Here is a 15,363-nt window from a genome sequence, read left to right on the forward strand (position 1 = left end):
TTTTCTAGGAAAGGTAATGTTGCTAGAGCATAGAGTCAAGCTGAAAGGAGCCTCTTTCCCACCATGTTTAGCATTGAACTTTCTCATGGCCTAGAAAACCTGGTCTGAAGCTTCTTGGTTTTTTATCTGCATCTTCAGGTATTTTTTTTTTTTTTTTGTAGATGGAAGAATTGATTGAGGGTGTTCGTTGGGCCTTTATTGACATGCTGGAGAAGGAAAATGAGTGGATGGATGCAGGAACCAAAAAGAAAGCCAAAGAAAAGGTAAGGATTCCTGTTTATGAAGAAAAACAAAAAAACAAACCCTGACTCTTGGTTTAATGGATTTTCATGCTCAACATTATGTAGTTGATTTTTATATTGACTGAGCTGTTGACTCCGAATGACTCTAAAGTTGGGTGTCTCTTTTGGGATGAATACATAGTTCTCATCACCAGCAGGTAAGAGAAAATAAGATGACTTTTTCTTTTTTGAACTACATTTTTAAACACCTTGTAATTCAGCCTTTCTTTCTCTCCTCCTAATTGCCGTCTGTAAGAGACACATGGCTTGCTGCCCAGCGAATTTTTGCCATAAACCATCATTGGCTATGGCAGAATGCAGAGCAGTGGGGAGCCTCAGGGAGCAGTTGGCAGAAGAGCCCTCAAGGCACAAAAGAGAAAAATCCATATTGGCCATGTGTCCTTCTGTTCGTGCATGATGTGTGCAAATGTCCTCAGGCAAATCCTTCCCTGTAACCTAGCAGATTTACTTTCTAACCCATCATTTTGCACAAATGATCCGCCTAGCACGCATGCAAACTGTAGACCAGTGGTAGACCATTGTGGAGGAATAGAAAAATATTTCCTAATAGAAGTGGACACTTGCTAGGCCTTGTAAAAGTTTCTGGTACTGTGCAACAAGAAAAGGGAATAAATGAGAAAATTATTAGCAGCCATGCTTTTGAAAATAAAGGATGGGACCCACCTTGAATTATAGGTATTCTGATGGAGCTGGAGCTCAAGTGGGTGGGCAATACATGCTACCTTCTTAACAGATGCTGCTGTGCAGCTGGGAAACTCTGAAATTAGCAGCATCTTTTCTTTAGAGATGCATTTTTGAGACTTTCCTGATGATAGCAATCACCTGGGGTGTCTGGACTCTCTATAGCTTTCTGAGCCCCTCCCCAGCAAGATCTGATTTAGTGAATTGAGGGTGCAGTCTGAACATTTGTGATAACCAGTCAGCCTGGTGATTCTTATCACTAGGCAGGCCCAAGGAATACTGCGTAGAGTCATATTGAGTCATGCTGTGCACAAATATTTTTGCCATATGGTCAAGAAACAAAGAGGGAGAGGACTTTTAGAGCGGTGAAACTACTCTGTATGATACTGTAATGGTGAATACATGTCATGATCCATTTGTCCAAACTCATAGCATGTACAACATTCTCTGAATCCCAGTGTAACCTATGGACTCTGGGTGATGATGATGTGTCAGTGTAGGTTCAGTGATAGTAAGAAATGTACCACTCTGGTGCAGATGTTGTTAATGGGGCAGCTATGCAGATGTGAGGGCAGAGGGTGTATGGGAAATCTGTGAACTTTCTGTTCAATTTTGCTGTGAACCTAAGTCTGCTCTAAAAAACTAAAGTCCATTAAAAAAAGGGCAGCATTCTGGGAATGCTTAGCCTTGTTGAAATGAGAATATGCAGAGGTTTAGCAAGGATATTTCCTAGAGCTTAAATACTCCTGAGCTGGATAAACATTGCCATAGATATTTTTGTCAATAGACAGGAAAAGGCTGTTCAGTGTTTACAGTGAAGAAAGAATTGGACAGCGGGGGTTGGGGGTGTTGGAGGAAGACAAAGGGCAAGTTTGATTTTTTTCCACCTTCAGAATCTGTCAAAGCTGTCTTAAGTCATGTAAGGCGCAAGCTGATGAAGGCAGGAGCATGCAGGCTGTGAGGAGAAGCTTTCCAGATGGTAGATGCAACTTTCAGCACCAACATACTGTGTTTTTTTTAAGGCTTCATTTATTTGTAGGGCTAGCTTGTGCTATCTGGAATAGGATGTTTTTTTCTACTGGGTAGATGACAGCTCAGTGCATTGTGGGCTCTTGATCTGAGCCTGACCCCTTGTGGACTAAGGGTCACCAGTGTGGAGGATGGGGTAGTGTGGTCAGGGGTATGTGCCTATTATGAATGGATGGGTACTAGGTGAATGTTCTGGGTTCTGCAGTCAGTTCTTTGGGAAGTATGGCTAGTGATTGCCGCACAGAGATCTTCTGAGTTGCATAAGGGAGTGAATGCCTTACCTTTAGGCCTTCTAGGCAGGTGGCCAATTGGTTCTCTAAGGAGGATTATTCCCCGACTTAATATTAGGCATGTTCCTGCTTGCCCCCCTGAGTTGCTCTTCACTCTTCAGTTTTTCTTCTAAAGGTACAGTAAATCCCCAATTAAGGTCATCAATAGATGTTACAACTTTAAAAGATACGATATATAATGAAACCAGCTTTACTATAGGTTAATTGATATAAACAAGAGTTAAGTTCCTATGGTATCTCATCAATGTTATAACAAAACGATGGTGAGTGAAACAATGTTATTTGAGGACCTGTTGTATTCTTTGAACACTCCAGGCTGTCTTTGAGCTGAGTTCAACCTGCCAGGAGTGCAGATATCAAAGGCAGTTGTTCTACTGGATCTCATCCGGTTCCCTGAGTATAGCTATATTTCAGAGTTCAGAGAAGTTCCTTTAATGAAAGGCAAGAAAGAGGGAATGTGGTCCAAGAATTTGCAACAGTTCTCAAAGGCAGGTCAGGCCCTGGACCCCAGGAGATGGAGATTTTTTTTCTCCGAATGAATGAACATGCAGTTCTAGAAATGACCTCTGGGTGGAGCTCCTAGTACTCCCAAAGACAACATTTAGACAGCTGAATGCTTTTATGCAGCTTTTCTGCTCTGGGGTTGTTTTTGAAAAATTCTTTTTTTCTTGCCCTTTTTCTCTGCTGTCCTCGATTTGATTGCCTTTTAATAGTCAACAAGCAAGGAGAGGCTCAGCCTAATAATTCCTTGAATCTTAGAAGGAACTCTCTGACAATCTTAGGGCTTTGTCTTTCTGATACTAAGTAGCCCCTGCATTAAGACAGGATTTGCCTACATTGGAAGTGGAGGTGAAAAATTCTCCTGCTCTTCCTGGTATGACTTGGCACTGTTCTTTAGGCATGTGTTGTATGCAGTATATCACCCAAGTGGAAGATTTCTCATCAATAACAGTGCCCACACGGGCCAATGCTGAGTCACTTGGCAACCCATTGGGAAAATGGAAAAAATGTTCCGAATTGCAAGGGGAGAAGCTTTTCTTTCCTTTACTGTTCAGCTCTGGACTGCAGCTAATTACAGTGTCTCCTAAGGGGGTTTGACCTCAGCATTCCCTAGCGACTGGCCTCCGGAACTGGGAGTGTCCGGATACCTGCAGTGGTCTGAGGCCTAACACCTTGGCTTTTGCGGCAGTGACCCAGGTCTCAAAATGGAAGTGTGGGGATGTGGCTTTGTCATTCTCTGTGCTAGGGGTGATCACTGTAAAAGGTAAACAAGGATGTCTCTGTTACTCTAAAGAATAAATTTGTTATCTCTATCTCCCTGCCTTCCCTCTCATCTCTTAAGAGGTCACGAGTGGTTTTGTGTTGTGAAACCGACAGTGTAGGTTTCAGTTGGGAATTTAATATGGTGAAATAAGCACCAATTTTTATTTAGGATTCTGTGTTCCCTGCCAGCATGTGCTCTTATTGTAAACAAGCAGCAAAGGACAGGAGGCCTGTTATTTTTCGGGTTATCATAGATGTTGAGTGCATGTAAAGTGATACAGATTATTTTGGGATTGTCTTCTGAAAGATTTGCTTTTTCCAGAATTGAGCAGGAGGATCTCAAGGTCACTATGTAAGGATTCTGAGGTGTGGCAGGAAGGGACACAGCACTGCCTTCCACTGTCCTGGCAGTGGGGGCAAGGCTTCTGCTGGCGAGCTCTGTGTCAGATCAGGAGGAGCAGCTTCCTGAACTCTGTTGGTCATCAGTTGGATTTGATTCTGTAGCCAGAAGCTGGATCATTTTGGGAAAATTGTTTGTTTGTACTCTTTGCCCCTGGAACCTATGCTTGCCAGAAAGCCACCCCCTGAGTAAAAGACCCGGATGGGACTCCTAGGGTAGCTGTATCCTCAGGATGCTGTGAGTGGCCTTAACCTTGGCAGGTGTGAGGGTTCCTGCTGCATGGCCCCATTTCCACAGTCATGTGACTCCTGGGCACAGGCTTTTGGTGAGGTGAGAAGAATTTTCCTATATAGAGGACAAACAAAAGTTTATCTCATCCCTTTGGCTTTGTCTCTGGTGGAGATGAAATAATTAATGTTTCCTTTTACCATTCTAAGTTCTTGACTATAACAAAAGATAGGTTAATAAGAGAAAAACAAACAAGTTGATTAACATGTATATCTCATACATATCTGAGAGAAACTCAGAGAAATGAGTAACTCAAAGAGCTGGCTTAGAACTCGGGCTTATATGGCATCTTCCACAAAGAACAATAAATTTGTAGAGAAAAATGACAAGACGAAAAAAAGTGGTTTTATTTTATTTTTTATTTATTTTTATTAATTTAATAAATCTTTATTGTTCAGATTATTACAATTGTTCCTCTTTTCCCCCCCCATAGCTCCCCTCCACCTGCTTCCCACCCCACCCTCTGCCCTTACCTCCCCCCACTGTCCTCATCCATAGGTGTACGATTTTTGTCCAGTCTCTTCCCGCACCCCCCCACACCCCTTTCCCCCTGAGAATTGTCAGTCCACTCCCTTTCTATGCCCCTGATTCTATTATATTCACCAGTTTATTCTGCTCATCAGATTTTTTATTCACTTGATTTTTAGATTCACTTGTTGATAGACATGTATTTGTTGTTCATAATTTTTATCTTTACCTTTTTCTTCTTCTTCCTCTTCTTAAAGAATACCTTTCAGCATTTCATATAATACTGGTTTGGTGGTGATGAACGCCTTTAGCTTTTTCTTATCTGTGAAGCTCTTTATCTGACCTTCAATTCTGAATGATAGCTTTGCTGGGTAGAGTACTCTTGGTTGTAGGTTCTTGCTATTCATCACTTTGAATATTTCTTGCCACTCCCATCTGGCCTTCATAGTTTCTGTTGAGAAATCAGCTGACAATCGTGTGGGTGCTCCCTTGTAGGTAATTAACTGTTTTTCTCTTGCTGCTTTTAATATTTTCTCTTTGTCTTTTGCTCTTGGCATTTTAATTATGATGTGTCTTGGTGTGGTCCTCTTTGGATTCCTTTTGTTTGGGGTTCTGTGCGCTTCCTGAAGTTGTAAGTCTATTTCTTTCACCAGGTGGGGGAAGTTTTCGGTCATTATTTCTTCAAATAGGTTTTCAGTATCTTGCTCTCTCTCTTCTTCTGGCACCCCCATAATTCTGATGTTGGTATGCTTGAAATTGTCCCAGAGGCTTCTTACACTATCTTCAACTTTTTGGATTCTTTTTTCTTTTTGCTTTTCTGGTTGAGTGTTTTTTGCTTCTTTGTATTTCAATTCTTTGATTTGATTCTTGTGGTCCTCTAGTCTGCTGTTAGGTCTCTGTATAATATTTTTTATTTCAGTCAGTGTATGTTTAATTTCTAGTTGGTCCTTTTTCATATCCTTGAGGGTCTCGCTAAATTTATCGGCCTTTTCTAGAAAATTCTTGAAAAACCTTATAACTGTGGTTTTGAACTCTATATCCAGTCGTTTGCTTTCCTCCATTTCTTTCATTTGTGACCTGTTTCTTTGTCTCCGCATTTTCGCTGCTTTCCTGAGTTGGTAGAGTAGCTTTGTATGGTAGGTGTCCTATAGGGCCCAGTGGCTCAGCCTCCCCCAGTTACCTGAGGTGGACACTTTTGGTGCACCCCTTTGTGGACTGTGTGCACAGCCTTGTTGTAGTTAAGTCTTGATTGTTGTTGGTATCACTGGGAGGAATTGACCTCCAGGCCAATTGGCTGTGAGGATCAGCTGTGTCTATGCTGGGAGAACTTCTGTGCTGGAGACACCCTTATGAGATAAGACTTGCAAAATTGCAAAAGCCTCTGTGCTCAGCTTGGATGGGGCGGAGTCTCAGGGCGGAGCAGACAGCCTTGGCTTCCCGTCAGCCCTGCCCTATGAGGCCCCTGGGTCTCAGTGTCCCTCTGTAATCGCTGCAAGCACCTCTGAGAGAAAGCCGCCCTTGAGTTCCGCTCGCTGCCAGACAGTCCAGTTTCTTCCCGAATGAGTCTGGGTTCCCAGAAACTCGCCCAGAACTGGAGTTCAGCACAGTCGGGAGCTTCCATCTCCCTCCCGCTTGGGAAAACCAGCCATGCACTCAACCGCCCGTGCACTCAGCCACCTGTCTTTTGTGGGCGCGCGTGCGTGCGCGCGCGTACACACGGCTCTGTACCTCAGCTTTTTGCAGCTCCTCTGAGTCTCAGTGTGCTTCCTCTTTCCTTCCAGTTGTAGAATTTCCACTCAGCCAGCTTTCCTGTGGTTCTGGATGATGTCCGTTTTGTCTTTTAGTTGTAGTTTTGATATTGTTGTGCGAGACAGCAGTTTAGGTGTTTACCTATGCTGCAATCTTGGTTTCTCCTCAGAAAAGTGGTTTTAGACTTCCAAATGTGGCAGTTGTAGGAAGGTAAATATATTGGAAACTAATGGTAGGTACAGGTTAGTTAGTGAAATTTGTTACATAGATTCCTCTGGTATATCTTCTGGCTGTTAGGGTCTAAAGTTGTCTCCAGTGATTCACTTTTATCCTTCCTGGTATAGAGGGGAGGAGGGCAACTGAAAATTTATGTCTTGTAAATTGGAGGAGAGCAGGGAACTTTTCTTGTATCTGTTGCTTCTATTACCTTCAGTTCAAAATAATTTTTATGTTTAAGAGACATATTTTGTGGTGACATTTTGGTTTCCTTCATCTTTAAGCTCTGCCTGACCCTAGATTTTAGATTTCCCCTAAGTATCCAGTCTGTACCAACCGTGTTGGGCCCACATCCCGAGCCCAGTGGTTTTCAGGTGCTTCTAGACCAGCAGCAGTGGCCTCACCTGGGAACTTGTTAGAGATGCAAATTCTTGGGCCTCTCCCCAGGCCTGCTGAACTATGGGAGTGGGATCCTCTGACCTGCATTTTAACAAGCCCTCTGGGTGATACTGATGCACTCTCAGGTTTGAGGCCCACTGCCCTTGCCATTACCATTTCACTGCACCCTTGTCTGACTTCCAACTGCCAGCATCTGCATTTTGCCTGAGAGCTTTCTCTTCCTGCTGGAGTCTGTTATGCCACACTCACACAAAAGGCCCAATAGTCTGGGGAATGAGCACACCCAAAGATTGATGGGGTTTGTCATGTATGTGCCCAACACCCTCCTCCCTCTAGTGGGTGTTCTGCACAGGCTCCCAGAGCTTCTCTAGTGGGGTAAACTCCAGCTGCTCACACTGACAGCTGGCTCAGATACCCTGCCTTTTTCCTCTCACTTCGCCAGACCCCTATCGGTGTTTGGTGTTTCTTCTACCTCCCAAATGAACTGCTTGCACGTGAATCCTTGTCTCAGGGTCTAGTTCTAGGAGCTCCCCAACTAGCACACTGCCCCTGGGGTATGTGCTCTTTCCATCCTTCCTCGCATTAAGGTGACAACACACTGGATGCTAGCATCTGGATGCTAGCACCACTTCAGCAAATTCAATTCCACAAACATTTCCGGAATTGACGATGTAGCAGGAGCTGCAGATTCAGAGGCGATCAACTGCAGTCCCTTTTCTGCAGGGCTTTTCACAGTCCTAGGAAGGCACAGCAGGGCGTGGATTCCAGGCAGATGGGGAGAAGTGTTAGTTAATGTGATGGAGACACAAAGTGGTCCTGGGAGTCTAGGGCAGGATGCTTTTAAGGAACCCAAACATGCTCTGTGGGGGCACCTGACTCGGGGAATGCCCACTTTGCTGCTCCCCCTTCTTCATCACTGCACATGTCCCTGCAGCCTGTGGGCAAGGCTGCCTCCGGCTCTTCCTTCCTTACTAATCCCAACAACTATGCGTCCAGCTGTTACTTTCCCTTGGTGCCTCCACTCCTGCTTCATTTCACATATTCCTTCTAAATGGTTTTGTAGAAGAAAGGCAAAGGAAAGGCTTGATCAAACTATCTCCTGTCCTAACCTGGTACAGATTCAAGCCTGTTTGCGTAACCGCTCAAGAATGCAGTCACCTTGGTTCCTGCCTCCATTCCAGTGCATACCCAGGGACAGCCAGGGACTGACAAAACAGCACGTAAACCATCTTTTGGGATTTCTCCCCTCAGGGTCCCTGGTTCACACGAGTCACCATCTTGAGCTTGCTGGTACTCTCTGGCTCCATTTCTCTGGCTTTGTGTCTCTCTGACTCTCATATGCACATACAAGCCACGTTAGTTTTAAATAATATTTCCCAAACTTCTTTGACCATAAATCCTTTGGTGGTATAACAACTATTCTGGAGAAAGACTGCCTAGGTCGAGAGCCAACATCTACCCCATATTAGCTGTATGACCCTTTGAAAATTAGTTAACCTTTTGGGCCCTCAGTCCTCACATCTATAAAATGAGGAGATTAGTACCTACCTAAAGATTTTTCATAAGGAGTTAATATACCTTCAATACTTAGAAGAGTGCCTGGAGCATGAGAAAGGCTCTCCAAGTGTGTTCAGCTGTCTCTTCCAAACCGCTGTCCTGTGGGAGCAGAGAAGCTTTGGCCACACTGGTTAGTGAGAGGAGGGAGATGCGAAGTGAGGTTCTGGGTGTATCCAGGTCACTATGTTTCCTCTGGGTTATGAAGGAGGTGACACAAGACCATGGTCTCTGAGGATCCTTTCACCCCTCATGTGCTCTTATGTTCCATGTCAGAACACTGCCCTTCCCCTCATGGCATCCCCTCTCCCAACCCCTGCAGGGTGGTTAATAACCAGCAGCCCCTGTCAAGAGGGTGATGGGGGGGGGCATTGCTTTTTTCTGTGGATTTTGGATTTTCTGTTCTTGAACAAATTCAGCATTATCTTTGTGATATATAAAGAGTGGGGCCAAAGTAGATTTACAGTTATGAGTATGCAAAACTTGTATTATTTATTATTATATTATTTTCCATACAAACAACTGTGAACCTATTTTTGTCCCACCCTGTATTTTAAACACAAAAGCGAATATTTGGTATAAGTAGGAGTTTGATGCATATATTTATCAAAGGCACTTTTTACCTGATACCTTATTTGAGTCAGCTTACTTTAATCGTGTTTCAGTGTTCTATAGCCTCATGGTAATATTGCTTTGGGTGACGTTGTAGGTCATTGGTTCTGACACTTGATGTACATCAGCACCATCTGGAGGGCTTGTTAAAACACAGATTGCCAGACCCCCACTCTCAGAGTTTCTAAGTCAGTAGCTCTGAGTTGAGGTTCAGGATTTGCATGCCTGACAAATTTTCTGTGATGCTGTTGGTCTGGGGTAATACTTTGAGAATTGTAGGTGATTACAGGTGAAAACTCCCTTGCAACAAGGTTGTGTTACTAGACTAGCTAACGTTTATTGAGGGACTACTTTGTCTTACCCCTTATAGGAATCTCTTTTCACCGTTTCTCACAGGGGTGTGTCCTAAGTGAATATTGGGACACTCATAACCTAACCAGGCAACCCGCTCCATTATTGATCCATCTGCCGAAAAGCCTTTCTTTTTTGTCAATATGCAAAATTAATTTTATTTTTATGTAATAGAAATAAACAATTAGAAATTAAAATACCATCAAAAAGTGTGAAATAGGAATAAATTTGACAAAAGGCTTTGAACCTGAACATCAAAAACAAAATATTGCTTAGAAAAATTTTAAAAATTTAAATAAATGGAGTGAAACTTTTAATCCTCTTAGATTTAATGTCTCAATAATGCCAAAATATTGATTCTCTCCAAAGTTGATCTATAGAGTCAACAAAACCACAATAAAATTCCAGCATGTGTTTTTGTGTTTGTTAAAAAAGATGCTTCTAAAATTTATATGGAAATGCAAAGAACCTAGAAAAGCAACAATAACCCCAAAAAAGAAAAAAAAAACAAAGTTGGAAGTTCCCTGATCTCAAGGTATACTATAAAGCTAGAGCAATCAAGAGAGTGGAGTATTTGTGTAAAGAAATAGACTCACTTATACCTGGCCAACTGATCTGGAACAAAGGTGCCAAAGCAATTCAATGTGGAATTTTAGTTCTCTCTTTTTCTTTAAGAAGGCTTTATTAAGATATAATTTACATAATATAAAACTACCCATGCATGTTGTTTTCTTTTTCTATGGACTCATTCAGTTTATATATTTCTTATATGTCTATGAAACATTTAGAACAACCTGAAGAGAGGCCCAATCATTGTAACTGCAATTTATGTAGTTAATAGTATACAACTCAAAAGAAATAACCTGATACATAAATAGCATGTTACTTTCTTGAAGTAAATCATTACTGAAAATTATTCAACTTTAGTCTATATGAGTTTAGGTAGAGGGGTGAACATTGGTAAGGTTAGTTAACTCTGGATTACTGATATCCTGGACAGTGATACTTCATTAAGATGGCATTCTTAAAAATGTGTTTCTCAAATTCCTCACATTATTAATAGTTGTTATACCACCAAAGGATTTATGGTCAAAGAAGTTTGGGAAATATTATTTAAAACAAAGGTAACTTGTGTTCTTTCTTTTTAACTGCTCAGAGCCCTAATATTCTAATCCTAATATATAAAAACCCTGGGTCATAACGACCAGTAAGAGGAAGGCTTGACCAACCGGAAGTCAGTCCTGCAGTCAGTGCTGGGTTGCCGTGGCAACCCAGCGTTGACTGCTTCCACTGCAGGCTCCGTGCCCCAGCACTGACTGCTGAGGGGGCTGTGAATCAGGGCCAGAGAGAGACCTGAAGAGAAAAGCAGGGACTGATCTGTAGCCTCTGTGACAGCTTTTGATCAGCACTTGCCTCTCTCTTTCTCTCCCAGTCTGGCCAGCAGCTGTGCCTCCATTTCTCTCCAGGCTTCCACCGGGACTGCTGATCAGCACTGCCTTTCTGATCAGGCCCCGTTGATAGGCCCAGAGACGCTGACTGGCATAGGAACCGACCAATCAGAACCAAATGTGGGTGCTGTGAAGAACCAATGGCTGCCAAGGAGATGGAGCTTCTGATGCTGACTGGCAGAGACACTGACCAATGAGAACCAAATGTGGGTGCTGTGGGGAGCCAATGGCTGTCTGGGAAGTGGAGCTTCTGATGCTGACTGGCATAGAAACTGACCAATCAGAACCAAATCTGGGTGCTGTGGGGAGCCAATGGCTGCCTAGGAGGCGGAGCTTTTGACACTGAATGGCATAGAAACCGACCAATCAGAACCAAATTGGCCAGCAGAGGAGGGCAGTTGGGGGCAAGATCAGGCCAGCAGGGGAGGGCCATTGGGGGCGAGACCAGGCCAGCAGGGGAGGGCAGTTGGGGGCAACCAGGCCAGCAGGGGAGGGCAGTTGGGGGTGAGATCAGGCCAGCAGGGGAGGGCTATTGGGGGCGAGATCAGGCCAGCAGGGGAGGGCAGTTAGGGGCGATCAGGCAGACAGGCAGAGGCAGTTAGGGGCAACCAGACCTGCAGGGGAGGGCAGTTAGGGGTGATCAGGCTGGCAGGCAGAGGCAGTTAGGGGCAATCAGGCAGGCAGGCAGGTGAGCAGTTAGGAGCCAGTGGTCCCAGATTGTGAGATGGTGCAGGCTGGGCTGAGGGAACCCCCCCCTCCGTGCATGAATTTTGTGCACTGGGCCTCTAGTGTGTAATAAGTTCAAGAAGAGTATATACTACTTTTTTTCTTTTATATTAGTTTCATGTGTACAACATAGTGGTTAGACAATGATATAATTTATGAAGTGATACCCCTGATAAGTCTAGTACCCACATGGCACCATACATAGTTATTACAATATTATTGACTATATTTTCTATACCAAAAGCCCTTCTTGATATAGATCCAGATGCTCCTTCTTGATCACTTCCACTCTTCATTCCATGTCTGTCCCCAGGAACCATGCAGAATATGTCTTCCACATAAAAGCCTTTCCAATATTTCAAGATGTTTAAATGTCTTTCTACTTCAGATGAACCATCTCTAAGTGTTCTTCATTTAATTAACAAACATTATATGCCAGGCTGGATGTTCTAAATGCATTATAAATATTAACTACTTCAAAGCCATAATATCCATCTGAGGTAGATAAAATCATTCTGTTTTACAGATGAGGAAACTGAAGCCCAGAGAGGGCAAGCAACCTTGCCCAAGGTCACACAGTTAGTAGGTGGAAGAGCTGGGACCCCATCTCTGGCAATCTGGTCTTTGCTTTTATCTGCAGTGCCAGTGAGTCTCAAAGTGTGAGTGTGGTCCCCAAACCAGCAGCGTCGACATCACCCAGGAACTAGATAGAAATGCAGATTCTTGGCCCCAACCCAGATCTATAGAATCAGGAACTCTGAGAGGGGCTCCAGGAATCTGCATTTAAAAAATAGCATTTGTCAAATTGAGGACTTTTTATTAAAGGATTTAACCTTTATTTTATTTTACTTTTTTGGTTAATCCTACCTGAGGATATTTTCCCATTGATTTTTAAAGAGAGTGGAAGGGAAGGCGAGAAACACAGAAAGAGAAACATCGATGTGAGAGAGGCACATTGATTGGTTGCCTCCTGTACGTGCCCTGACCAGAGCTGGGGATAGAGCCCACAGCCAAGGTACATGCCCTTGACCAGAATCGAACCCAGGACCCTCCAGTCCGCAGGCTGACACTATCCACTGAGCCAAACAGGGTAGGGCAAATCTGCATTTTAATAAGCCTTTCAGGTGATTCTGATGCAGCCAGAGTGTGGGAGCCACTGCTCTGTGCTGTGGTTCTGATGCCTCATCCTGTTGGCTGCTCTCCAGGTTTCAACATCTTTTTTTAAAGCTCAAGTTTAAAGCTGAACACAATATTCTAGATATAGTCCAACTCACACAGCACAATGGGAATATTATTGCTGCCTTAGTTTTGCATACAAATTATGTTAAGAAATCCGAAGTTTATATTATGGCTATCTTTTCCCCTCAGCCATGTCACTGTTGGTTTATAATGAATTTACAGTCAGTTAATTTCTAGGTCTTTTTTTAAATTCCACAGGAACCATTGTTAGGTCCTGTCAGTTTAAGGCCTAAACTTGGCATTTTTTTTAAAAAAAAAAACCTCATCCAAGAACTTCATATATATTTTTATTAAAGTCAATTTAATTTTTGTTCATGGCTCTGGCTTTTAAAAGTATATATTTCTGAATTTTCTCTGTGTTTATATTTGTTATAAAGTCCTGTGCTCCTTAAAAAAAATCTGGAAAGTGAAATACAAAAGGAGAAAGAAAACAAATGTTGCTAGTTCTGTCATCCAAACGTAAGCACTGCTAACATATTGACTTTGTTTTTTCCTCCTGCATGACTTTGTTCTTTCCTCTGCACATAGGTTTGAATAATGCTGAGTGTATGAATTTGTTTCCTTCTTTCTCTGTTCTCTTAACATTTATAGTATAAGCATTTCTCCTGTTACTACATAGTCTTCATAAAAGAATTTTCACTACTATTGCATATTCTTTTAGTGGTTGTGTAGGAGATCACTTAAACAGTTCTCCACAGTTGGGTATTTAGCATGTATTATTATTGACAATACTATGCTGAATATTTTGTAGATAAAAGTTTCCCCCAAATTCAGGACTAATTCCTTAGAATGGCTTCTCAAAAGACTGTTAAAAACCTTGTATCTCATTCAGTATATCAACTACTGTCTTCACCTCTATCTTATTCATAATTATAAATCTGCTTTTTTATATGATTGTGTACTTGGGTTATTGATGAGCAAGCTCAAAAAAATGGAACTGGAATCAGCTTATTTGCTCATCCTTTGGAGACTCCTTCCAGGTTCATCTATTGAGCATCTTCATGGAGAGCCTGCTCTGTGGCAGGTCTTTTGTTAGGTATTAATTAATCCACTAACCAATGGATTTTTAGTCCAGTTGTTCTACGTCCACCAACTCCATGGAACTGTCATCTGATTTCTCCATTTTGTCTGCAAGAAGTTCATGAGATATTTCCAATGCCTTGATATAACCCAGTTACACTGTATTGTAGCGTATTACACCATTTATCAATCTATTTGTCTATTTAAAAAGTGGCAACCTGATGAAATTGAACAAACATTCACTGGGCTCCCACTCTTTCTAAGGTCCTGTACAGATCACATCATTCCATGGGGTACAGCCAGCTTTTCAGACTCCCAAACCAGAAATCTCAATCTTCCCTCCCAGCCAGCTGGAAGCACTCAAATCCCGTTGAGTCTTACTTACAAACAACTTTTCAAATCTTTACCATTTTTGTTTCATAGTTCTTTCCTCCCTTAGCTTCTTACCCCTTTAGACTTTTGAATTGCAACTGGCAATTTTCAAAATTCTATCATTTTTTCTGCATAAAATTAACCATTTTAAAGTGTACAGTTTACTACAGTCACAATGTTGTGCAACCACTACCTCTATCTAGTTCCAAAAATTTTCATCACCCCATAAGTTTCCAAAAGGAAACTTCAGACTCATTAAGCAGTCACTTCTCATTCTTTCCTTTCCCCAGCCTCAGACAACCAGCAATTTGCTTACTATCTCTATGAATTCACCTATTCTGGACATTTCATATAAATAGAATCATATAATATGTAACCTCTTGTGCCTTGCTTATTTCACTTAGCATTACCTTTTCTAGGTTCATCCATATTGTAACATACCCTCTCATCTTTTTTTATCTAATTCCCCATTTAAGTCTTGGAAAGAGAATAGCAAACCCTTTTTACCATTTCTGATAGATATTTCCTGTCTTTTCTGAGATTTTGAAATATCATTGTAGTGTTTATTCATAATTGTAAAACTACCCCCAAAATATAGGGGAGGAACTATGGCCGGCTGGTTTATTGTAATATGCTTAGAACCTAACACGGCTTGGCACTCTTTTCTTTGGCCACCTAGCAGACCTTATTAAGAATCATGGCTCCACCAAACCCTTAGGCAAGGTGCACATTTTGAGGGGGGTGGGGCCTCAGTTTCCTCACCCATGAAATGAGAAGTAGACTACCCTTTTCACAGAGTGTTTGGGAAGATTAAACAACTAATATATGTACAGTGATTAGCAAAGAGCAAATGCTTAGTATTAGTAAGATGACATGTTCATTTTCCTCCAAGTTTTCTCTTATTTCCTCCTCACCAAATAATGTAGTGCCCTATTGCAGTCTCCTATAATTGGGAA

General features: G+C 42.3%; 1 protein-coding gene across 2 annotated transcripts in view; it reads left to right on the forward strand.

Moving 5' to 3' along the window:
- The window catches only part of PHEX (phosphate regulating endopeptidase X-linked), a gene marked incomplete at both ends in the record, with an annotated part of 212,089 nt that overhangs the window by 92,772 nt on the left and 103,954 nt on the right, over positions 1-15,363 (forward strand). For both annotated transcript variants that reach the window (XM_080652766.1, XM_080652767.1), the window contains one exon: positions 162-263. In XM_080652766.1, coding sequence (XP_080508892.1) covers positions 162-263 — 102 coding nt within the window. The remainder of the gene's footprint in view (positions 1-161; positions 264-15,363) is intronic.

Source organism: Plecotus auritus, assembly GCF_963455305.1.
Source record: "Plecotus auritus genome assembly, chromosome: X".
Taxonomy (NCBI): Eukaryota; Metazoa; Chordata; class Mammalia; order Chiroptera; family Vespertilionidae; genus Plecotus; species Plecotus auritus.